The following is a 26,338-nucleotide window of genomic DNA, read 5'->3' as shown; positions in this document are numbered from 1 at the left end:
TAATGGACCACAAGCTAAATATGAGTCAACAGTGTAACACTGTTGCAAAGAAAGCATACATCGTTTTGGGATGTATTAGCAGGAATGTTGTAAGCAAGACACGAGAAGTAATTCTTCCGTTCTACTCTGCGCTGATTAGGCGTCAACTGGAGTATAGTGTCCAGTTCTGGGTGCCACATTTCAGGAAAGATATGGACAAGTTGGAGAAAGTCCAGAGAAGAGCAACAAAAACAATTAAAGATGTAGAAAACAGGACCTGTGAGGGAAGATTGAAAAAATTGGCTTTGTTTAGTCTGGAGAAGAGAAGACTGAGGGGGGACGTGATAACAGTTTTCAAGTACATAAAAGGTTGTTACAAGGAGGAGGGAGAAAAATTGTTCTTCTTAACCTCTGAAGACTGGACAAGAAGCAATGGGCTTAAATTGCATCAAGGGAGGTTTATGTTGGACATTAAGAAAAAATTCCTAACTGTCAGGGTGGTTAAGCACTGGAATAAATTGCCTAGGGAGGTTGTAGAATCTCCATCATTGGAGATTTTTAAGAGCAGGTTAGACAAACAGCTGTCAGGGATGGTGTAGATAATACTTAGTCCTGCCATGCATTCAGGGGACTGGACTAGATGACTTCTCGAGATCCTTCCAGTCCTATGATTCTATATAGCCAATATTCATAACTTCAGATACAAAAATAATACATGCATATAAACAGGATCATCATACTCAGCCAGTCATAACTTTTCCATTGACACTTTACATGACATGCTTTGTTCAAGATTTGTTGCAATTGTCTAACAGTGGCTGTATCAGTGATATAAACAGTCATGTTTCAATCATACAGTATGACACCTAATAGTGATTTTCTTCTAGTTAGTAAGTGGGTAGTATTGACAGAATTTGATGGCATCCTCATCCACTCCTAGGTCAGAAATATTGTGCATTTAGTATGGGACATCAACCCTGGAAGATTTAAAGGTGGGGAAAATGAGTCTGGTCCTGAAAGCTCTGACAGATTTACGGAAGACTCCAGTGGAAAAAGAAACTCATTGAGGTGTCATTCAATTCTGAATAGTGACAATCTGAAGTGTGACAGTAAAAAAAAGCATTGTGGGCTTTCATGTTTATTGTGTTGTCTGTGATTTTCAGAGCAAATATACTCAGTTTACAGGTGAAAAGTTGCTTTTCTAGCCATCAGCTCTACAACTCCAATCTGGAAATCAAGCTGTGTTCTTTCTGGATTGTGTATCACCATAACTTAAGTGTATTGTAGTAAAATATAATTTGAGCTATAAACCTCGAGGTAAAGAGTATTAAATTGGACCTCTGTTATCAATTCTGTGAGTGATGCATGAACCAAAAAAGAATTCAGCTTACTCACATAGATGCATTGGCTCTGCTGTATTAAAAATATAAAAAGTAGTAAACTTGTTTTTGTCATGAAAGTAATCAGATATGACTTGGAATGTGCATGGGAAAGAGATCTGTGAAATAAGGAACAGCCATTTTTAAATAGTTCCTTTTCTGATCATAACTGCACATTAATGTAAAAAGAAAACATTAAAGTAATGCATTGTTGGCTTTTTTTCCAGAATTTTCAGCACTTTTTTTTTCAGCCCAAAGTCACATTCTCCTGGACCTTTACACGTTACTTGTTTTACAAATAAAGGTTTTTGACAAGTATTGGAAAAGAAAGGAAAAGAAAAGAAAGAAATGCATACTTCTTCAAGTGGGCTCACCATCCGAACCTGGAGGGACTTCCTGTAAAGGCATGGCTCCTTCATGGTTCCATCATAATGAACTAACCTGTTTTGAACAGGTTAAACACGTATTACTAAACAGTAGAAGACCAACCACATGCAATGCTTACCTTCCGAAATGGAAAAGGTTCTACATATGGTGCCAAAACAAACAAAGTAATGCAGTTTCTGCTCCTTTGCCCATGATATTGGATTATATCTTGGAACTGAAAAAATCTGGGCTTTGCATTAATTCAGTCATAGTACATCTCACAGGTATTGCCACCTTCCCCCACAAGATTGATGGGGCATCGCTATTTGCACACCCAATTACCAAACATTTTGCACACCCGATTACCAAGAACATTTACCCCAAAGTATGCGCACCCACGATCCTGGGACTTGAACCTAGTATTATGCTGCCTCACTGGGCCTCTATTTGAACCCTTAGTGATGTTCTCTGACACACCTATCAATAAAGGTAGCATTCTTAGTGGCTATCACATCAGCTTGTCATGTGGGTGAGCTAGGGGCATATATACCCTATACCAACATTTTCAAGGACAAGGTCACCTAAGACCTCATCCAAAATTCCTACCTTAAATATCTCTTCTTTCCACATAAATCAGCCAGTCCATCTCCCTCATTCTTCCCCAAACCACACAAGAGTACACAAGATTCAGTACTACGCACTCTTGACGTCAGGCGCGTGCTAGCATCTTTCTCAGGCTTTTCATTTCCACTACAGACATTCTAAAGGCTCCACTTTCTCTACACAAAGACTATCAAAATGGATCTCTGGATGCATTCACCTCTGCTATCAACAAAAGAACCTAAAACCCCCACTGGGGGTCAGAACTCACTCTACCCAATCCCTTTCAACTTCAGTAGCCTTTCTCAACAACATATTGATCATAGACATATGTAGAACAGCCACTGGGCCTCTGCACACACATTTACGAAACTATGCAAATGACCAGAGCTCAAGATCGGATGCACTGTTAGGTATAACGGTGATATCATCACTTACTCAAGCAACTCCGAAGCCCATTCCGTCCAACCTGGGGCACTGCTCTACAATCACCTGAAGTGGAGCACCCAAAGGAACATCATTCGAAGAAGAATCTTTAGCCAAATGTTTATCCTTCAGTATTGACCCTTATTGATCCAGTGGAGTTAACTCTTTAAATAAGTGCCTTTTATGACTCCTATAATTTTTGTATTAGATACAGTTTAAGGCCATGATCCAAAGCCCATGGAGGTGAAAGAAAATATTCCCATTGACTTCAGTGGCCTTTGGATCAGGCCCAAAATCTTGAATTCCACCATTCAGTAATACAGGAGGATGAATGTAATTACTTACAGTCACTTTTATAGATAATGACCTTCTATGTACTGCATTCTGCCTAATATAAGTAGACTTATTTTTTCCTCATTTTATTTTGTTATACTGTTCACTACTTTCCCATAGAGACTCAAGTGTATTACAATGAATAGATTGTACCATCTATTGAGTCTTAGTAGAATGAGTTTCTTGTGATTCCTCTCTGAATATGAAATTAATATTTTTGGAACTCTGTTCTCCAATATGCTGTCTTCCATTGAATTCATATTCATTCGATCTAGGACAGGAAGTGAAGGAAATTGCTATTGACTGATGAAACTTTATTAAATTTTACAAGGAGCTCTGGTTTCTGATTTCCTCAGGAGAATGAGATAGGAGTGCTCCGCAGGCCTTGTGCTCAGTCCTTATGGGGATGGAGCATCTTGCAGTTCTCTTTAGCTTTCTCTGGTGAAATTTAGGTTGTGTCACTGAATATTCCACTCAGCCTCCCAACCTGGAAAAAATGATTAAGTTTTTTAGAACTCTAGAGGCCCCCAGAGGATCTAGTCATAAAAAGAATAAGCCTTTCTTTATGCACGTCCTCTCTCAGTCTTAGTTAAAGTTGATTGTAGTTCAGCAGAGATGAATACATCTAAGAAAAAAATTTAAATGCAAACATCAGTAAGTAGAAAGGTATGACAGCATATGGCACAAGGAGGAGATTTGGGAGTTATCATAAATGTTAGAATCTTTATTCCAGTTTGGTGCTGCGAAGGAAGTAGACAGAATGCTGAGTAACATTGCTTTGGGAAATGGAGTAAAATAAATCAAACAAAGTATAACTGCTATTGTGCAAGACTGATCAGAAACACAATTTTTTGATAAAAGAGTTAGATTTCTACCAAATCCATTCAAATTATGTAATATTTTTATATAAATTATGATCCATCTCTTCTAAATCCTAATCTCTGAATCTGTATTTTGGGGTGTTAGTTCACTTCCTTTCAGTGCTCTGCTTTCTTTGAAGCATATGAGCAAGGTAAGAGAACCAGTTAGAGGGACTAAGCTAGTAGATTCTGCAGTGTGAGAGCAGCATAAGCAATGTTCCTAACCCATAGTGCAGAGGCTGGAATTGTGATAACAGAGAGAAAGGAAAATGAAGGGAAGGCACCTCAGAGAAATCTGTTTATGTGGATGAAGACTAAGCAGAAAAGGAAGGGAGAATAGTAGGAACACAGTGTGGTGAGGAAATGGTTAATGGTCAGACAGCAAAAGGCAGAAAGAAATGAGAAGAGGAGGGAGGCAGGAGGAAAATGTGGCAGAAGAGAAAGAAGATAGAGAAAGCAAGATGAAATGAGAGAAAAGATAAGAGAATGGGATGAGAGCTCAGACAAGAGACCAAGTGAGAGGATAAACAGAGGGAAAAAAGCAAAAAGGGGCAGAGGTGAGGGAATCATAGAATCATAGAATATCAGGGTTGGAAGGGACCCCAGAAGGTCATCTAGTCCAACCCCCTGCTCAAAGCAGGACCAAGTCCCAGTTAAATCATCCCAGCCAGGGCTTTGTCAAGCCTGACCTTAAAAACCTCTAAGGAAGGAGATTCTACCACCTCCCTAGGTAACGCATTCCAGTGTTTCACCACCCTCTTAGTGAAAAAGTTTTTCCTAATATCCAATCTAAACCTCCCCCATTGCAACTTGAGACCATTACTCCTCGTTCTGTCATCTGCTACCATTGAGAACAGTCTAGAGCCATCCTCTTTGAAACCCCCTTTCAGGTAGTTGAAAGCAGCTATCAAATCCCCCCTCATTCTTCTCTTCTGCAGACTAAACAATCCCAGCTCCCTCAGCCTCTCCTCATAAGTCATGTGCTCTAGACCCCTAATCATTTTCGTTGCCCTTCGTTGTACTCTTTCCAATTTATCCACATCCTTCCTGTAGTGTGGGGCCCAAAACTGGACACAGTACTCCAGATGAGGCCTCACCAGTGTCGAATAGAGGGGAACGATCACGTCCCTCGATCTGCTCGCTATGCCCCTACTTATACATCCCAAAATGCCATTGGCCTTCTTGGCAACAAGGGCACACTGCTGACTCATATCCAGCTTCTCGTCCACTGTCACCCCTAGGTCCTTTTCCGCAGAACTGCTGCCGAGCCATTCGGTCCCTAGTCTGTAGCGGTGCATTGGATTCTTCCATCCTAAGTGCAGGACCCTGCACTTATCCTTATTGAACCTCATTAGATTTCTTTTGGCCCAATCCTCCAATTTGTCTAGGTCCTTCTGTATCCTATCCCTCCCCTCCAGCGTATCTACCACTCCTCCCAGTTTAGTATCATCCGCAAATTTGCTGAGAGTGCAATCCACACCATCCTCCAGATCATTTATGAAGATATTGAACAAAACGGGCCCCAGGACCGACCCCTGGGGCACTCCACTTGACACCGGCTGCCAACTAGACATGGAGCCATTGATCACTACCCGTTGAGCCCGACAATCTAGCCAGCTTTCTACCCACCTTATAGTGCATTCATCCAGCCCATACTTCCTTAACTTGCTGACAAGAATGCTGTGGGAGACCGTGTCAAAAGCTTTGCTAAAGTCAAGAAACAATACATCCACTGCTTTCCCTTCATCCACAGAACCAGTAATCTCATCATAAAAGGCGATTAGATTAGTCAGGCATGACCTTCCCTTGGTGAATCCATGCTGACTGTTCCTGATCACTTTCCTCTCCTCTAAGTGCTTCAGGATTGATTCTTTGAGGACCTGCTCCATGATTTTTCCAGGGACTGAGGTGAGGCTGACCGGCCTGTAGTTCCCAGGATCCTCCTTCTTCCCTTTTTTAAAGATGGGCACTACATTAGCCTTTTTCCAGTCATCCGGGACTTCCCCCGTTCGCCACGAGTTTTCAAAGATAATGGCCAAGGGCTCTGCAATCACAGCCGCCAATTCCTTCAGCACTCTCGGATGCAATTCGTCCGGCCCCATGGACTTGTGCACGTCCAGCTTTTCTAAATAGTCCCTAACCACCTCTATCTCTACAGAGGGAGTTCAACCAGGCAAGCTGAGAACTTGACACTTAGTGCCAAAGCACAGTTCTTCATTCCACCTTGATAGACATATGGTTTGTGTAACAAAACAAATATTTGCAGTCCTAAGACTATGCAGAGGCAGTGACATTGTAACCCTGGGGTTGAATTCCTGTATACTGTTGGATGCTGAGATTCTAGAATAGGGAAGTGCACAAGGAGGATAAACTGTTAGTTTAGCTAGATGTTGACCAGAGCCAGTATAGTGTTGGGAAGGAAGTTCTAAACTAAGGAGAGTTGGAGATCTGAATATCCCTTAACTTTCAGAGTCTGAGTGGGGTGAAAGCAACTTGGAGAAGATCTGGTTTGAATGCCTGAGGGCTAAATAATTGCTGGAAGGTCTGGGTGGCTAAAAACACCTATCTGTAGGTATTGAAGAGAGTTTTTCTTTTGTATTTAGGGGCTGAATGTCTATTGGATATTGGAGTCTGTTTCTTATTTGTATGTCTTTGTTCCTTGTCCGTGTTTGTAAACATGAGTGTAAATACATTTCATATTTAATGTTATCCAATAAGTTGCTTAAAAGTGAAGGTGTACAAGGGATAAAATAGCTTTATTTGGTCTGCCTCTGAGAAACACTGCATTAAAGAAAGAAGCATGAGGGGAATTCATGGAGACACACTGTCCTGAGGAAATGAAGCACGTGCTGCTGGTGGTATAAAAACAAGTTATTAAAGAAACTGATCAAAAAGCATGTTAGACTCCTAGACTCTAAGGTCACAACGGACTATTATGATCATCTAGTCTGACCATCTGCACATTGCAGGCCACAGAACCTCACCCACCAGCTACTGTAATAGACCCTTTACTCTGGCTGAGTTACCAAAGTCCTCAAATCATGATTTAAAGACTTAAAGTTACAGAGAATCTGCCATTTACACTAGTTTAAACCTACAAGTGACCCTGTGACCCATGATACAGTGCATGGTGAAAACCCCCCAAGGTCTCTGCCAGTCTGACATGGGGGAAGATTCCTTCCCAACTACAGATATTGCATTCAGTTAGACCCTGAGCATGTGGGCCCAGCGAGACACCTGGGAAAGAATTCTCCATAGCAACTCAGATCCATCCCCATCTAGTGTCCCATCACCGGCCACTGGAGAGATTTGCTGCTAGTAGTCGCGGATCAGCTACATGCCATTGTAGGCAGTCCCATCGTACCATCCCTTCCATAAACTTATCAAGCTCAGTCTTGAAGCCAGTTAAGTTTTTTGCCCCCACTTGGAAAGCTGTTCCAGAACTTTACTTCTCTGAAGGTTAGAAACCTTTGTCCAATTTCAAGGCTAAACTTCGGTAGCTCCAAGTAGATATGTCTACTAATAAAAAGAAAAGGAGTACTTGTGGCACCTTAGAGACTAACAAATTTGTTTGAGCATAAGCTTTCGTGAGCTACAGCTCACTTCATCGGATGCATCTGATGAAGTGAGCTGTAGCTCACGAAAGCTTATGCTCAGATAAATTTGTTAGTCTCTAAGATGCCACAAGTACTCCTTTTCTTTTTGCGAATACAGACTAACACGGCTGCTACTCTGAAACATTTCTACTAATATGTGCAATAAATGTGCTTGTCTTTAAAGCTATAGATAGATAGGCAGAAGATACAAGGGCATATCTAGATTTGTTTTTAACTGAATGAAAATATGGCAACCATAAAATGTTCCCATAGGGTTTTTTATTGTACAGCCATGGACGGTGGGTATCGAAGGCCATGGGATGCTAAGCTGCCCCTAACCCGGCTGTGACCCTGCCCACACTCTGCCCCGAGGCCACGCTCTCACTCCACCTCTCCCCTGAAGCTGGTGGAGGCTCAGCTTCAGCCAGTGGCCTGGAGCTTGGGCTCAGGCCAAGCCAGTGGCCCACGGTGGGGGATCAGGCTAGTCGGCGCAGCTGGGGACGACTGGCCAGCGCTCCTCTGGCCACAGGAGGTTTGGGGGGAAGGCCTCGGGGCTCCGGCAGGCAGGGGGTGGGGCCTCGGGTGGAAGGAATGGGGCCGGGGGGTTCACCCTCCGCCCATGTGTACAACAAAAGTGGGACAAATACAGCCATTTTTTCTATAACCTCAACGAGTCCTGTGTAATCAACCCAATCAGGTTTCACTGTGTAAATGGATGGGGTCTGAATGTGGGGAGAGCTGTTGATGCTGGGGATCCAGTCCAATTTGGATGCACGTATTCACCTTTGTGGGTATTGGCTGTTCAGCCACTCTGGCTTGGGAGGAGGATACTGCCTTCTTTATACATCTCCCCAGAGCCTGGCGTTGCTTTTTGGGCTGTGCATTAAGGTCTGGATTTGCTCCTAATGGCATGGAGATAATACCATTTCCCTAAAGGTATGTTACCAAAAGTCTCTAGAATGACTTTTGAGTTTTCCTACTTTTAAAATGAGCACACAAAAACGCTGCTCTTGGATGTGTACACATTGCTCCAACTGAAAGGACAGGTCCAGTGAGGTTCGAGGGAGACGACATCTCTGACCTTTTGTGTTTCTGAAAAACACTCTCTGGTTGCTTAGGACATTTATTTTTATACATTTAAAATTTAAATTCTCCCACTGAGTCAGGATTTTCTCCATGGCATTTTTTGCCATTTGTATGATGCAGATATGGAAAGTCCATTAAAATTAGTTATGAAAAAAGTCTTTGCAGTACCAGTGTAAAGGAGTTTCTCTTTAATTTTTTCCCTAATTTCTTATTAAATTTTAAAATGATAACATACAGAACAGGAAAGTTCATATAAAGAAACAGACTTTGAGACCAATGTGACAAATGGTTGCTCCTGCACAGTAGCACTTCTTATGGGTGTAACTGCTTGCAGGATCAGGTCATTTAATAGAACTAAGTGAAAATAAACAACTGTTTTTTCAGGTCCCCATTGTGCATGTGCTTAATTTTAAACAGGTGAGAAGACTCAGGGTATTCAGTTGGACTATTCATTTGCTTAAAGTTTAATATGTGTGCAAATCTTAGCAGGATTAGGGCTTTAGGGCTAAATTCTCCCTCTTTTACACCATGTGGGTGAAATCCTGGCCTTATTAAAATCAGTGGTGAAATTCCCAGGATTTTGCCCTGCATATCTTCGCTGAAATCTGTGGGATTAGCAGGGTGTGAATGAGGGCAGGATTTTGCCCTTCACGCATTATTGTAGTTTGATCATCTGCATTTATTTTCTGAGAATTAAATTTTAAAAAATTCTCAGAAGAAAAAGATTAAGTAATTTCTATATTTTCAGGGTAGTCTTTAAAAATGTATGTATTTTAAAAATATATTTTAATTTACGTGGAAAACCTTATGAACCATTTCTAGAAGGTAATATACCAAAAAGTTATATCACTGGGTTAAATATTTGTGCAAAGTATCCTTGAAAATAAATATTTTTATTTATGTTTATTATTAGATAACAGCATTTTGTATGATATAAAAGGCATCTTTGTTTAACACTAGCATTTATTGTAGTTATAGGTGCACTGGCAGTTTTATACAAGTCTTGTACGTAAGACCCTGCTAATTGTACGTTGGTTCTTTTATTTAATAACGCCTACTTTTTAAACTCTAGGTGGACCTTTTTTGTTTTGTAGATATTTGTACTTTTCAACTGTTCATACTTCATTTGAAATATTATAAGCCTATTTTTAGACTATTCTATAGAATCCCTTCTGTTAGTTAGGGGCTTTTCCCCCCCACTGTATTTTATAGTCCTGTTCCCCCATGTTATTACATGTCCACATGGACAGCATACCATTACCCTTCGTCACGAAAAGTTTCATTTCACAGAGTTTTCACCTGTCATTGAGCCTGTGAATAAAGAATAGTAAGGTCACTTTCAAAGCCAATTTAGACCTATAGCAGTGCGTAACTGAGACACAATGTTATGCAGTTTTAAAATAGATTGAGGATTTCCTACCAGTCCAAAATACGTTATTTTAAAAAATGAAATAAAAACATGTATTGTTCCCTTTGCACAAAAGAGAACTGTATAAACACAATATTTTTCCTTACATAATCTTATGATCCTTCTCCTTTATTCCTAAAATGAAGCTAAAGTCTTTATAGACATTGTAGTTGTTGCCATAGCAACTTACAGTGACAGAATAGTTATTCTTTTTCTATGTGGATTTTTTCAAGTTTGAATTCTAACATTTCTCATTTGCAATTATTCATTTACAAAAAAGGAGTAAAGATTAGCATATGTGGATGGCTAAACTTAATTTTTAATAAATTCTGTGACGCCTTGTTAAAGTAGGTTAAAGGAATTGACATGTTCCTAAGAAGTAATACCTGAAATAGATCTGAATGTTTGCTGAAAGCCATTGGTTATCGTTTTTATGAAGTGCCGTACTTAAGCCGTGAATGAGTTCCATCACAGTGTGCAAAATATTGAGTAAATAGTTTAAATCTAATCTCCAAATTTACGTAATATTAATTTTCCTAAATAAGGCAACATCTCCGGGATTAATTCAGACTCATATTCCTCATTTGTTTTAGTTGGAGGTGTAAAATGAAGTGAATGGAAATTCCAATCTATATTTTGAGGCATTTAGACATTTTTTCTTAGTTTTAGAAGGGCTATTTTTATCTTGAGCTCAGTCTAAGAACAGATAGACAGATTATGGGAAGAGGACCAGTACTAAGGTATTTTATACACATCAGTTAAGTTTGCTATAGGCCTGAAGGCAGAAATGAGACTTTAAATGGAATTTGTGTGGACAGGGGAGGGGCTGAAATGAGTATAGGAAGGTTGTATTTTACATAGGGGATCACATGGATGAAGGCTCAGAGGTGATTGTTGAGAAACTGACAAATGAGTGAATGAGGGTGGGAATGTAAATAGAACAGAGGGAGAAAGAGGGGTTGGGGGGGCGGGAGGGGAGACAAAGCAATTTGAGCTTGACCAGGGAGGATAAATAGGGTAATGTGATAATGGATGGGAAACTACTGGGTTCAAAACGGGGAGTGAGTGATACAATCAAAGCAACATTCAAGGAAGACTTTAGTGGCTATAATTTATGTGGACTGAAGAGGGGGGCAAATGTGTTTGTCTAGGAGGTCAGAAAGGAGGATATTTCAATAGTCAAGATGTGATATAGAAAGGAACTGAATGATAGATTTGGTTCTGAGGATGGAAAGTAAAGGGTAGATTTTGAAGATGTTGAGGAAGAGAATCAGCGTCTGGAAATAGCCTGGCTGTGTGGGCAAAGGAGAGGGAAGGAGTAAAAATAATTTCCCAACTGTGAGCTTGAATGGCAAGGAAGACATCAATGGCATCAACAGAGATGATAGAAAAAGGGGGAGTGGCGGTGATAGATGGAGGAGGAGGAGGAGGTGCCACAAAAAGAGACGTTAAAGGAATGGTTGGAGAGACAGGCGAATCGGGAGAGGAGATATCTTATAAGCTCAGTGAGGATAACATGTCAAAAAGGAAAGGATGATCTATAGTGTCAAATGTAGCAAAGAGCATTTGGCAAGGAAAAGATTATATCGTCTTGTATAAGTACTTTTAAAGGACATTTTCAGGCAGATTGTGAGAAGCAATCTTACAATTTTGCAAAACTATATGCAATTGTCTTAAAATAGCCTTAGAGTTTACAGGTGTGTGTATCGTTTATCAAACTTATACTTTAAAAAATTGGAAAAATACACCACAAATGATTTATTGAACGTTTGGTGTTTACTATACCCCATGAACCTGCAAACAAGTGAGCATCTTTCTGCTGTATTTTATATCCAAGTCAGAAAGGGATGGACTGAGATGAAAATAAGAGACAATCTGTAGTTGAGTGCAGAAGCATACAGACATGAAAGAGAAGTTGCAAGTTATACTTGGTTTTCAGTTAAAATAATTCCATATTAATGCCTGCTGTTTATCACATGAAGTATAGGGAAAGTGTTCATTGTATTTACCATTGATACTGAAAACTCATCTAGTTTTTATGGGGTAATGAATATTTCCTATACACACATTTTCCATAATGTCATGATAGTTTATTTACCAGCTTGTAGTGCACTGAACTATTATTTCATACTACATTTCAACTTTATCTGGCTTGATAAGGAGTCAACATTCTACACTAGCATACAATAGATCTTGTTCCAGAATAACTTAGAAATTATATGGGATGAAGGAAGTAATGTTTTTGAAGGAAAAGGAAGGTGGAGGTTGAATATATGGTCTTTAAGCGCTCTTCATTTTGGCCCACACACCCCTTTCACGCAGGAAATTTGGGGGCCCCCACATGAGTGCTGGAACCTGGTTAGCAGTGGAGAGTCCACCGGCACCAGAACTGTGGCCATGCTCCTCCTCTTTCTCCTGGGGCCCTGCCCCCTGGCCATGCCAAAAGCCAGATCCAGGCAGTGGTAAGAGCTGTCCAGGGAGACTGGGCTGCTGTGAGGAACCCCAGACCCTCCATCTGCCCTGGGTGGAGGTTAGGGTGCCCAAGGGCAGCTCCCAGCCCATGTCCCCATCCCCCAGTGCATGCCACTACCAGTGGGCCCTAGGGGCGAAAGCTCTGGTTCGGCCTCCTGTCCTCTCCCTGGGGCCCGCAGAAACGTTCTGCAGGGAGAGGAGGTCCTGCCCCAGCCTGGGAGGAATTGGGGAGCCCCAGGAAGGTTACAGGCAGCGAGGAGCAAAGAAGGAAGGGCTCCTCAGGCATAGCTCCTGCTGTTTACTGGCCTGCCTCAGGGGCTACTTCATTCTATGTGGGCTCGCTCAGTGCCTATGTCCGGCTCCTGCTACCAGGCTGCCCTGCTGGGTCTCACTGTTGCCAGGCTGCCCCCACAGCTGGCTGGGCTTTGTCCCCAAGGCAGCACCATGTGAGGCACTGTTCCTCCTGTCTCCTTTGGCTCGAGGCTTGCAGTTGGAGGTGCAATGCCACCCAACACCCAAACTACACCCATGCCGCTGCTGTTCTGCAGCTTTCCAAGGCTACTGTGCCCATGTTAAAAAGTGGCCAGACCCTCTCTGGCCTTCTGTGGTTCTGGCCCCCCTGGGATCCCAGGGTGTGGAGGGCCCAAATGTTCTTTGTGTCCAGGGCACCAATAAATCTTAATCCAATTCTGCTTCCACACCCCACATAAGGACCAGCATTTTTCAGCTGAGGATCACAAAGCATTTTACAACAAACAGTCTAAATCTGGGTTCTGTTCCAAGCTCTGCAAGACTTTGGTTCTGTGGTCTTGGGCAAGTCATTTAGCCATTGTGCTTCAGTTTCCCCAGTTAAAATGGAGATAATGCTTACCTTATAGGGATGTTGCAAGAGTTAATTAATTAATTTTGTAAAGTGGTCCTCAGCTGAAAAATGTTGTAGAATTGTGAACTATTATTTTTTAGTAGTAGTCACCAGCTGAACAAATAACATTTAGACCACCCCATTTCTATTTCAGAGTTAAAAGCAATTTGTACTATAAGGCTGAATCAGACTGTTCTGTAAACAATAGATAATGCATCTGTTCATCTGGAAACTGGATTTAGAAAATTTTTTAGCTAATTAGAAGGGGTAAATGTTTTTTCTTTAACCCACACTGAACATCTTAAGATATTAATGTCAACAGTTAATAAATCTCTAAACCCCATTAACTAGTTTAAAGTTGAGAACTCCCTTCAGTTTTGAGAATTTATTTATATAATATATTTATATAAAGCTTTTGCTGAACTTTCAAGTGGCAGATTTACAAGGCACAAATGTCAGTCAGGCTCCTAACTTCCACTGAAAGCCATTTGTGCCTCTGAAAAATCTTCTTTACAGTTGATACATTGCTGTGACCCAATGTAATTCTTCTGAGTGATGTTTTCAAAACATTCCAGAACCAGTTTGAAGATGTTTTGTTAGCGCTCATACAGTAGGATGTAGACCAGTTCAAGGCCCTTACTGCTGCTGCTTGCAGGACAAAGATTGTCTCTGAAATATTTTGTGCAACAAATACACCCTTTGCATAAGTAATAGTGAGCAACAGTTCAGTTTAAAATGTTGTTTATAAAGGAGTGATTCTTAATCAAATTTCTACCACAATAGTTGGATTCTGACAGTACTTAGGTTAGTTCTACCTTTGGAAAAAGAGTACTGAGAACTGTATGTTGCCTCCTTGGGACACGCTATAGAACCTATCTTTGACGAAGCTGCATGGGCATCTAAAGTACCACATAAAACAAGTAGCTTTTATTAATGTGAACATTCTAAATATGTTTGTCTGATCAAATGTGCATTAGTTAGTTGTCTAGATCACAGAGTTACTTGCTGAGAAACCTGTTACGTTGATCGAGACATAGGAATGAATAAGGATAAGCACTCACTATATATATCAGAACCAAATATATGGAAACCCTGTCCACAGCCTGCATGTATCAATTTGCAAAGTTTAAAAAACATAACAATAAAAAGCAATTAAGTTGTGCTGCTCTTACAGTGTTTCAGAAATATACCTATGGTACTTTCCATGTTGCTTTTCTGGTATAAGCTTAATGTTTTCTTTCTGAAGTCTGTAGGGTTTCTCCCCAAAAATGCAGATATAGGGATTCTTTGATTTTACCATAATTGCTAGAAGTTAGTATAGAGTTGGAAACATAGGAAGATTGTGGTAGCGATGCTAATTCACTATTTGGAGTTCAGCCTGGAAGACACATCAGAAGGAGAGTTTGGGGTCTCTGACTCATTGACAGTGATACATGAAGTGAGCTGTAGCTCACGAAAGCTTATGCTCTAATAAATTTGCTGGTCTCTAAGGTGCCACAAGTACTCCTTTTCTTTTTGATGATACAGAAAAGAAAGCAAACAAGGAATCCCACATTCAGGTTGGAGTTTCTAGCCAATCCTTGTCTCTGAAGGGCATAAGAGATGAGAATTAGCAAATACTCCAACGTGCTAGAGAGAAAACCAGTGTCAGTTTCCTGATGCAACCATGTCCAGATGAGAATTTGATGGTAACATGTCTATTTAGATGTAGGTGTACCTAAGTAGTACTGTAAAAGCGGCAAAGAGTCCTGTGGCATCTTATAGACTAACAGACATATTGGAGCATAAGCTTTTGTGGGTGAATACCCACTTCGTCAGATGCAAGTGGGTATTCACCCACAAAAGCTTATGCTCCAATACATCTGTTAGTCTATACGGTGCCACAGGATTCTTTGCCGCTTTTACAGATCCGGACTAACATGGCTACCCCTCTGATACTAAGTAGTACTGCAAACTTTAAGTTGTTAGGTTGTACGCTCTTGTGTATACTATATTATGTTATTGTTTGACTGTGTTCTGCTCTTGTTTTATAATCCTCCCATGTTTATTACCCATAGCTCATGAATAATAAACCTGATTTTTTTTGTGTGTTTGTGTCCCCTTTCTTGGTATCTGTTGTTTTATATTTCTGAGGACCAGTCATTAAATAGAGAGGGAACAAGTCTCTGATGACCACTTCTGAATTCTAAAGGATTAGAGGAGATAATCCTTAGCTTATTTTTAAATTCCCAGCAGAAAAACAATATTAAGTTGGAGTTAAAGTTGAGTTTAAGGGGAAAAATCACAATAATGTTATCATTATTCCAAAAGCAAGCATTATGAACCCAGGAAATTCAGAGTTAAGGTTAAATTGGTATAACTGATACTGGAGTCCATGCATCTTGTATGAGACCAGGTGGAAACTCCTATCATTCAAAGTTGTTACTATAATTATTATGGATATAGTGACATAGATATGCATTTGTCTTTATAGAAATACAGAGATCTTACAATTTAAATACGCAACATACAGACAAAGAGCGAGAGGGAGGAAGGTATATCACTTAACATAAGACCTTGTTGTATTTGTTCCTCTTTGTAGTGATGTATTTAGTCATTTAACTCTTAGACTTTTTACAGATCTGAGGCATTAACTCCAGCAGAGGGGGGCATTATATCCCTTCTCTGTGGTAGAGTTACAGCACCTCCTAGGGCTAACAACTGTCAATTTTTTTCTGATACAATCTGTGTTTAATGCTAAGACATTCAGTTTTACTGGGTGATTTTTGATTATTTGACTCTGGACAGACTTGGTTATTTTTATATTTCCCCCATAACTCCAGTCAGATCAAGAATTCTCACTGGCAGTTGCATAAAATTCAGTGATCCTGGAACACTAGAGATGGAAATATTAATGCTTTAATACACACAATCCATTGTAAAGGGGAAAAAATCCTCTGAATCAGTCCATCAAGACTTAGATACATATGCAAGAATTTTATATTATGTGTCTGAGAAAGCATCAATAAATGCAAAAAAGTAAATACTAAATGACTATCTCAGTTTGGAGCTTTTGTTCAGACTGAAGTGCCAGTCCACAAGGCTTATAAGTTTCCATATTTTGGTTATATTGAGAAGTGGATTTCTCATGAGACTAGAAGATTTGTCTAGAAGAGTGGGAGGGAGCCAAAAAAAAAAGTGTGTGACTCCAAACAGCTTTTTGTTGCAGACAACAAACTGGAATCTTTAAAGTCTTGGCAGCTGTGTTGTCATAGGAAAGCCTGCTGATAAAGATTATTTGTAAGGCTTAAAGGATAAAACAAATATAATTCAGAACAGTATATTCCACAACATTTACTTTTAAAAAATAAATAAAGCTTGATATTTAAAAATGTAAAAATGTATTTTCTAGTGTAAAGAAGTCAGGCAAAATCACAAAGTCAAGGGCATTATTATTTGCCAGAAGAATAGCATGGGATTCCTTAACCTTTTATACACATAGCCTTTTGATTGATTAATACTTATGGAGAAATATAAGAAAATGATAAACATTTCTTTCATGATTTCTACAGAGATCTGTAGTTTTCTAATAGCTGCAAGATGTAACATATTTCATCTGCTCTTAAGAATGTTTATTGGATTGCTGGTTGGCATTACCCACTCATGAAGAGTAGCATATGGTACAATGATTCTTAGTTTGTAGATATTTTTACCTGAGTGAAAATCATTGTTCTTAATTTGAGAGAATTTGCCTCCAAAAACAAGCTTTGTTTTTTTAAATTATATTAGTGGCATCTTTTCCAGGATCACAGAGCTGGTTTTTGTTATATATTTTGTATAGAATTTATTGTATGTTGCCAAATCATAGGATGCTTTTTAAACAATGTGACTATAAAGTGATAAAGTATGTTTCCATTCCAAAGAGTTACAGTATGTTAAAAATATCTAAGTAGTCAATATTTAATTTTCATTTAAAAAGCAAAAAAGTCAACGATTGCCTACATGTGCTGGTCAAGGTAAGCAGCATGAGAATCAAACTCCTATAGTCAATCCCATATTTATTGAAAGATTTGCCTTTTAACTTTACAACTTTAAATCCATACAACTTTATGGATTTTTACTCCTCTGGAAATATGTTTCCATAGACATATTGGAAATGTCACCCTCCCAAAACCTCTTAAAAAACAAGCAAGCAAACAAATAAAACCCCAGTTCACTCAAAGAAATCTCATTTCACAGCAAGGATTTAATGAAGACAGGGACCAATATCTGCAACTCCTCTCTGCTAAAGAGCTATCTTTAATTAAAGCACTCTGAGTCTAATCCAAAGCCCACTGAAGTCACTGGAAAGACACTTGTTGTTTCCAACAGGCTTTGGATTGGGCCCTGTGGACCTGCTCTAAACCTCCATCAGCTGATAATAGTTTCCAAGGGACTGTCTGTCAGCTAGGAATTGCTAGAGCACAGCACATTCCTGCCATGGTCTCTGTCTGTCCCTGATACAGTTCCTAACTGGGTTTGAAAGCAGAGAAAAATGTGGCAGAGGAGCCAGTTATACTGGTCTACATCCAAGTGAAACAAAGGGAGCAGAATAGACCAAGGAATCTGAATCCTTTACCTTTTTTCACCAGCTAGGGTGACCAGACAGCAAGTGTGAAAAATCGGGACGGTGGTGGGTGGTAATAGGAACCTATATAAGAAAAAGACCCAAAAATCGGGACTGTCCCTATAAAATCGGGACATCTGGTCACCCTATCACCAGTGCACAATTACTACATTGTTAACACTGTCAGGCTGGAAATCATGTATATTATTTAAAAATATATTCTTACCTGTGCTAAAATAACATCTTAAGAATATTAAACCTGAAGGATGGTAAAAATCTTACTTGCTGTTCCACGTTTATGATGTTTGTTTGCTTTTTATATTTAATTCAACTTCACCAATAGAAACAGGGCACCCAGTTTCACTTATTTTTCTTGGTTTCACTTTCTACTTTATTTTCATGCATTAGCACTGTGCTGCAGGTGAATATCTTAATCATGACATAGAAACAAAACATAGGACTGTTTAATTTAGAGAGGAAATGAATAAACAGGGATATGATAGAGGTATATAAAATAATGAATGGTACATGGAAAATAAATCACATGTTCTCAGTTTACTCTTTCTCATAATACAGGAATGTGGGAATAGTCAATAGGATTGAAAGGCAACAAATTAAGTGATAGAAGGAAATACTTTTTCACACAATGTTTAATTAATGCGTGGAAATAAGGGCCACCAGATATTTTTGAAGCCAAGAGTCTAACAGGATTCAAAACAAGGATTAGACATTTATGTGGATAATAAGAACATAACAGTTACATAAGATAGGATAAAAATGTACAAGAATTACAACTATTTATGCTTTAGGTCATAAGCAAACCACTATCTGTCTGGTGTTAGGAAGAAACATCTATGGTTGGTCTATGGTGATTTTCTCTAGTATCAAGGCCTGGCCACTGCCGGAGAGAGGATACTGGACTAGAGGAAACTCTATTCTTAGCTGATATGGCAATTTCTATGTTTCTAAATCTTAACAATTGTTTTCATTGAAAGAAAGCATTTTCATGTAATGTTTAGTTGTGTACATCTTTTTTTTTTAAATACAAAAGTTAAATTTGTGTGAAAGTTTCTCCTTCTCTCTTTAACATATTTCTCAATTCTCTTCAGTTTGGGCCCAATCCTGCAAGGTACTGAGCTGAACCATTGGGAGTTAAGGGTCCTTCACAGAGATGGACCCTTAATACTGAATCTTGTGACATATTACTAGGATTCATTCCTGATTACCATTTACCACCCACAAAAAAAACGAGGAGTATTGTGGCACCTTAGAGACTAACAAATTTTTGGGCATAAGCTTTCGTGGGCTAAAACCCACTTCATTGGATGCATGCAGTGGAAAACACAGTAGAAAGATATATATACACATACAGAGAACATGAAAAAATGGGTGTCGCCATACACACTATAACGAGAGTGGTCAATTAAGGTGGGCTATTATCAGCAGGAGAAAAAAAACTTTTGTAGTGATAATCAGGATGGCCCATTTCAAACAGTTGACAAGAAGGTGTGAGTAACAGTAGGGGAAAAATTAGCATGGGGAAATAGTTTTTACTTTGTGTAATGACCCATCCACTCCCAGTCTTTATTCAAGCATAATTTAATGGTGTCCAGTTTGCAAATTAATTCCAATTTTGCAGTTTCTCGTTGGAGTCTGTTTTTGAAGTTTTTTTGTTGGAAAATTGCAAATTTTAGGTCTGAAATTGAGTGACCAGGGAGGTTGAAGTGTTCTCTGACTGGTTTTTGAATGTTATAATTCTTGACATCTGATTTGTGACCATTTATTCTTTTGCATAGAGATTGTCCAGTTTGGCCAATGTACATGGAAGAGGGGCATTGCTGGCACATGATGGCATATGTCACATTGGTAGATGTGCAGGTGAATGAGCCTCTGATGGTGATTAGGTCCTATAATGGTGTCCCTTGAATAGATAAGTGGACAGAGTTGGTAATAGCCCACCTTAATTGATTGATCTTGCTACAGTTGGTATGGCAACATCCATTTTTTCATGTTCTCTGTGTATATATATATCTTCCTACTGTATTTTGCACTGCATGCATCCAATGAAGTGGGTTTTAGCGTACGAAAGCTTATGCCCAAATACATTTATTAGTCTCTAAGGTGCCACAAGCACTCCTCGGTTTTTTTGCTGATACAGACTAACACAGCTACCACTCTGAAACCATTTGCCACCCAGTTATCATTTCTCAGAGGGAAGTGCTTTCTAAATCCTGGTGCCTTAATCTCTTAATATTAGGACACCATTCTTTTCATACATATTAACTGAAGAAAGCTTTGATTATCTAAATTCTGTCCTCCATCAGAGAAATACAGTTCTTCCAGATGGAAAACTCCATTTTTATGGGGCTCATAATACTCCTTTCATATCCAACAGAAAGGACTGTTGTTTGCTGGGATTTATAAACAGCTGTAATATGCAAGAGCATAAGCTGGATTGCCTTAAGGAGGCACTACTGAAAGGAATGTGATGGATGACAGCACTTTTCTGAACTTGGGGTAAATTGACAGCTGCTTGGCCTGTGAAGGTTGTCATCAAATTCACTTCCTCTCTGGAAATTAAACTCTTTATGCTGCTTTATCAACAGCATCCGTCCCCACTTCCTCCGTCACCTACCCATACCATCCATGCCACTCCTTAATCAGCCAGAGGGATTGCTCCTGAGCAATGGTGTTAAACTTCAGAGACAGCAAAACACATGCTCACTGTTTCCTATTGTTTATCCCAGACAGGCATTCATGTGTTAAAGTCTGTTTATCATAAAACCCGTTGTCTACGCTAGATATGCTCAATTTTTTAAAGATCTGTATGCAAATAGGGTTCCAGTGAGCCTGTGCAACAAACTGCATTATATTTGTGTGCTTTTCCAGATCTCTCTCTTATACTATGACTTGTCATATTATCCCAATGCCCTCAGAAAATCTCAGTAGTAATCCTCACAACATGTTGTCTGAGACCTACTAGTGGGAGCAAAGCTGATCAAATGCAGTAGTCCTAGTGATGAATTCTGCTAACTCAGTCATTATTATTTCAGTAGTTGTTTCCAGTAGCTTTAATGAACTGTTTCTCCCTCTCACCTAGGAAAAATACTGAATATTGGCATGAATGAAATGAGGAAACTCACTGCTCAATATTAAGAGCAAAGTAGTTAGCATGCTAAGAGTGCCAGGTCATGAATCAAGGTCCTCTAAAGTAGAGACTCTAATTCACTTATACATTAGTCTACCTACTACTCCAGCACATTTTCCTTGCTTAAAGTGCCTTTGTGATCATTAGCAGAGTGTCACAGAGTAGAAGTCTGGATCCTTCCCTTTAAGCTAGAAAAATGTATATTTTAAAAGAATAATACATATTCCTACTAAATAATAAACACAGATTCACTTGGCTGGTTATAAAGACAGAGACTCAAATGAACAAGGGAATATAAAAAAGACTCAAATTCCACCTTGTCAATAGCCTCTTGAAATATTTTCCTTTATTTTTGTAAAGTTCACTTGCCTTCCATATGGTTTTTCTGAAGGATTTAATAGCTAGAGACATGATGGAAACAGAGGTTGAAGTACAGTTGTAAGTCTGTAGTTCTTCTAGCTTGATTAAGCTGTCTGATGTAGCAGTTTTGGATTTGTGGAAGAACAGAGTGCAGTCCCATCATTACGTAATGGTCTCTAGCAGATTAATAATTAAATTAATTGTCTGTGTCTCCTGCCCTTTAGGTCACATAATTAATAAATGCTTTAGAGGAATCAGTAGAGGAAAGAGGAAGGGAATTTAAAAGGGAAAAATGATAGCACAAAATTAAAAATTATTACTAAAAACACAGTGTGGCTTAAATCTAAGTCCCTGCTCAAAGAGTGTAGGAGAGAGATGCCTTTCTGAGTAAGCTGAGTGATAAAATTGTTTTTTTCAAATTCCTTTAGAGGAATTTGATTAACTGGTATAAGTGGCTCTTGTATCTATATCAAGTGAGTGACCCTATAAGGATAGCTCCTCTGCTGTATGCTGACTGCTGGTTTAAACTATTACTGACTGGAATCTAATCTGGAAACTTGCAAACCCTTCTTCTGTGGGTGGGAGTTTCCAGGATAGGGCTGTTTTCCAATAATTTCAGAATTCAAATGCTGTATCCAAACTTTCCTTAAATAAACTAGCAGTATTAATGGAAAATCATTAATAAGAACATGATGAATTATATTTTATGATCCAGGTTCTGCTTGCTGACCCATGCATGTGATCTCTTAGCCAGGCATATAACTCCAGTGGGGCTCTCAACAGGCTCAGGTGCAAAGATCAATGTCCAGGCCCACATCTGTAAACACAGAAAGAGTATTTTTGACTCTATTTATTTACTGTACTTATTAGAGCACAAATATAATTTATGTTTGGTTTTTTTTATTTAAAATTTTAATGGTGCTCGGTTTGATTCTTAGAACCACAGAAATATTTTGTATATTTATATTTTCTTTGAAACAGAATGCTAAGGAATATTTTTGTAAATATCTGATATTTAAATCCGTATTACAAACATTAATTAAAGCTCATAACGACCCTGTGAAGTAGCTAAATATGTGTTATTCCCATTTTCTAGATGGAGAAACTGAGACACAGAGAGGTTCATTATTTGAATTGTTAGCATCACACAGCAGATTTGTGGCAGAATTAGGAATAGAACAAGAAACTCCTGACTTCCAATCCCATGCTCTAATCACTAAACCACAACTCCTTCCTTAGCTATGTCATAGGGTTGTGAGGATTAGTTAGCTAATGTTGGTAAAACACTTGGAAGATTAAAAAAAATCTCTAGAAATCCTAAATATTATTACTACTATTAAAAATATATTGATTTAAGTTATAGGATGTGACAACATGTTTACTCATCTGAAGCTTTCAGAAGTACATTTATCTGTATCAAATTCAATTATCTTTGCATTATTATATTATCAGTGTATTGTCTGGGTTACTTTGAGTCATGATAAGTTTGGTGTTTTGGTACATTTGGTACAAGTAAGAAAACTGTTTAGAAAAATACTATTTTCATGTGAAAATGGGGGAAATAGACATAAGAGTGTGCTCTAGTTCAAATATACCAGAATGCCCTAACACTATTGGTTTCTCATAGTCCTCGTGATATGTCTTATTAATTTGTATTGCATTTAGTGCTTAAATGCCCAACCTAAATGAGGGTATCATAGTGCTAGGCACTGTACGAATTCATAAGAGACAGCCCCTGCCTCAAAGAGATTATAATCTAAATAGACAAGACAGACAAGGAGTGGGAGGTAAAAGTCTCATTTTATAGAGGGGGAACTGAAGCACGGAGAGATGAAATTAGTTGGTCAAGGTCACATAGCAAGTCTGTTGCATGCATGTGAATTCAATCCATATTGCCTGAATCCCAGTCAAGTTCCTTAAACACAGGATCATCCTTCCTTTCTTTGCACCTGTCCTCAATTATATTAGAAAATATAAGCATTTATCTGTATTTGAATATCTATCCTGAAGAAACTGAATGCCTTTTTAATGGTCTTACATGTATAGTAAGTAACAGATATAATTCAGTTATGAACTGTATAAAAGAGTTATTTTTTATGTATACCAGATGGCAAATTTTTCATTTTCCTTGTTATCAAACCCTAACAATTCATAATAACAAATCTGATAATAGCATAGAGAATTTCATTTGTCTGATAGTGATGTGGACAGTATAGAGAGCAAATTCTGAACCACAGCAGTTTACAATGGCACATATGAGCAATTAATCATTTCAGTGAGTACTTGTAAGGGTCAGCTCAGCAGAACCCAAACAGCAGTCAGGATTTATCTCTGCCATGCAGTTGTCTGTACAGCAGATTTCTCACCATTGGAAACCCCTATATAAGTTACCAACATTTGAAAAAACAAAACTCTCATCCTTTCCTGGCATTTTGAATGATGCCTAATATTCTATCAATTATCCTTGTGACTGCATTTAGGGGCAGCTTTTCATCATGTTTATGTTAATGAAAAGTCTGTTAAAATAATATTCAAGTGCATTTGCAGATGGAGTTTAGCTATTGGCCCCAGTCAAGTAGACCCCAAGAGAAGGATCAGGCCCTAAATGATGAATCATACAAGTTTTGAAAAGCTGAATCACAGGCTTTGCCTCTTCCTTTGGGGGTATGCTGTGGTATATGTAAATAAAGTTACACATTATCTATCACTTAAAAATGTTCTAGCTGTCAGGGATGAATACCATGCCTGCTGGACCCAGCTTGACATCATGAAGCAGAGCATACGCCTCCTATGGTAATCATGCTGCTATTGGTTGTCCTCCTCTGCTTCTCCATGCTTGTAAACCCCCGTTCCATACAGGGTAGAAGGTGTGGAGGAATTAGTGATTTTAGAGTGAAGTCCTGCATGGAAATGTATCTGGTCCCAAGGGAAGCACTCCATGGAGAGCATCTACTCCCTGCAGAAAACCGTGGAAGAGGGGCAGTGCTACAGCAGGGTTTAAAAACAGATCTTTCTACAATGGTTTAAATATTGTTTCCTGGCTAATATGGATACTGCATTCTGTGAACCTAATCCTGCAATGGGATCTGCATGGGTGGATCCTTACACCAGTGTAAAATCGAGTTGACTTTAGTGAGATTCTGCACAGGCATAAGGACCCCATCCATGCCAATACCCATTGCAGGATCAGGGCATTTGTTTTCATGAACTATTGTAAAACTGTGTAAATAGAAACTAAAGGTATTTGCCTTAATCCGTTCATACTTGCTGTTCAAACCCAGTGCCATAGGAATGGTGAGATGTGTGGTGTGGGATATTGTACCTAGGACAAACTTTCCCATTCTTCATGGTCATTCTGTGTGATTGATCATCTGACCCAATTAAAAAAAATGAAACAGAATTCTCAGAACACAGAAGACAAGAAATACCAACTCACTGTGATTAATGTAAGCCAGTGTTTCAAATGCTGCAAGCAGTTGCACAGAGTATTATTTGTTTGCAGCAGCAGTTTCCCCTGATAGGCAGCCAGTTGTTATTGGCCCCAGGAATAGGCTCAAAGGACAGAGTCAGGAAGGACAGAGAATTTATAGTGCTTTCAGTAATGCACTGATGTCAATAAAATAGTTTAGCCATATCTGATAGGAAGCAAGTGTTAATTTTAAACAGCTGCCTTTAGGTGGTAATAAGTTCTCTCATCTGCAGCTCCTAAAATGCAATCCAGAATAGTCATGTTCAGCAGGTCACAAGATTAGTTTAGGCATATTCTCAAGTGAAACTTAGGAACAGTGAAATAAACACGAATAGAGGTGACAGAGCCTAGCCTGGGGGTGGAACACACAGTCCTTTCCAAGTTCAGGTTAATGCTGGTCATTTAAATCATAGTAGTCAGTACCCCTTACCCTCTCTCTCAACCATTCCCTTTCTCTCAGAGTGAATCAACACTAAATATCAGTGGCTTTTGGAACCACTTTCAAGGTCACATCTAAATGCAGGATTCCAAAATGACAGGGCTGTCTACCATCTATTTCCAGCTATCGGGGGGGGGGGGGGGGAGGGCACTGTGTACCATGGTTCACGTTTATGGAATAATGTTTCAATTTTAACACCCTTAGTTATAGGACCAATAACAATGTGTTGCTCCTGCCACATATTTAAAGAGAGCCAAGAGATATGCCTGCCAAGGTAATCTGGGGCTCTTACCTGGGTTTAAAATGCATACATTTAATACTCCTGAGGGCATTCTGCACCAAAAAAATTAAAAATTCTGCACAAAGTATTTTAAAATTCTGCAAAATTCTGTAAATTTTATTTGTCAAATAAATGTGGAGGCTCCAGCATGGTATTTGGGAGCACAGGCCACTGGCTGTACAGAGGTGGGAGATCACTGTGCAGCTCCCTCCCCCTTAGGACATAGATTCAGCAGTGAGGCTGCACCCAACCTTGACACAGAGCAAAGACCGGGCCTGCCCCAGAAACACCCCAGGGACCTGCCCCTCCATGCCAGTTGCACCAGGTGTGGGCAGGCAGGCTCAGCAAGGCAGGATCCAAGTGGGAAGGGGCTTAGTGTAGGGGGACCTAGGTGTAGGTTGAGAGGGTTCTGTGTGGGACAATCTGGGTGTGGGTGACTCAGTGGGGGATCTGGATGCACAGGGGCTTGTTGGGGTGTTCTGGGTTCAATGGTAATGGGACTCTTCAGGGGCTCAGTGAGGGGGTGTCTCAGTGGGGGGGGGATAGAACTCGGCATGGGGTCTGGGTTTGGGGAGCTCAGTGGAGGTGGGGTTCAGATGCTGGGGGAGTGGGGCTCAGTAGGGTAGGGATCCAGGTACAGCTGATAGGGGCTCGGTAGGGTGGGAGTGTGGGTGGCTCGTTGGGGTGGTG

At 39.6% G+C, this 26,338-nt stretch overlaps 1 protein-coding gene and 1 long non-coding RNA gene across 6 annotated transcripts in view; one reads left to right on the top strand and one right to left on the bottom strand.

The window, feature by feature from the left end:
- The window catches only part of ACYP2 (acylphosphatase 2), a 161,834-nt gene that overhangs the window by 59,157 nt on the left and 76,339 nt on the right, over nt 1–26,338 (top strand). For 2 of the 5 annotated variants that reach the window (XR_006280307.1, XM_043511906.1), the window contains one exon: nt 15,841–15,901. The exons of 2 other annotated variants lie outside the window; for them this stretch is intronic. Coding sequence is in view for 1 of the 3 variants with exons in the window: in XM_043511906.1 (XP_043367841.1) it covers nt 15,841–15,901 (61 nt within the window). In the remaining 2 variants the exon portion in view is untranslated. Of the gene's footprint in view, nt 1–1,585; nt 4,493–15,840; nt 15,902–26,338 lie in introns of those variants that run through there. One more of the 5 variants, XR_005292296.2, reaches the window with a different exon arrangement.
- Nucleotides 3,492–25,004, bottom strand: LOC122459544. The gene is made up of 3 exons (XR_006280308.1): nt 24,897–25,004; nt 20,933–21,048; nt 3,492–3,570 (listed from the first exon to the last, which is right to left on the bottom strand). It is a non-coding gene; the product is annotated as an uncharacterized LOC122459544 (long non-coding RNA).

This window comes from Dermochelys coriacea, chromosome 3 (genome assembly GCF_009764565.3).
Source record: "Dermochelys coriacea isolate rDerCor1 chromosome 3, rDerCor1.pri.v4, whole genome shotgun sequence".
In the NCBI taxonomy this organism is placed as follows: domain Eukaryota; kingdom Metazoa; phylum Chordata; order Testudines; family Dermochelyidae; genus Dermochelys; species Dermochelys coriacea.
This window is presented reverse-complemented; position numbering and strand designations above follow the sequence as displayed.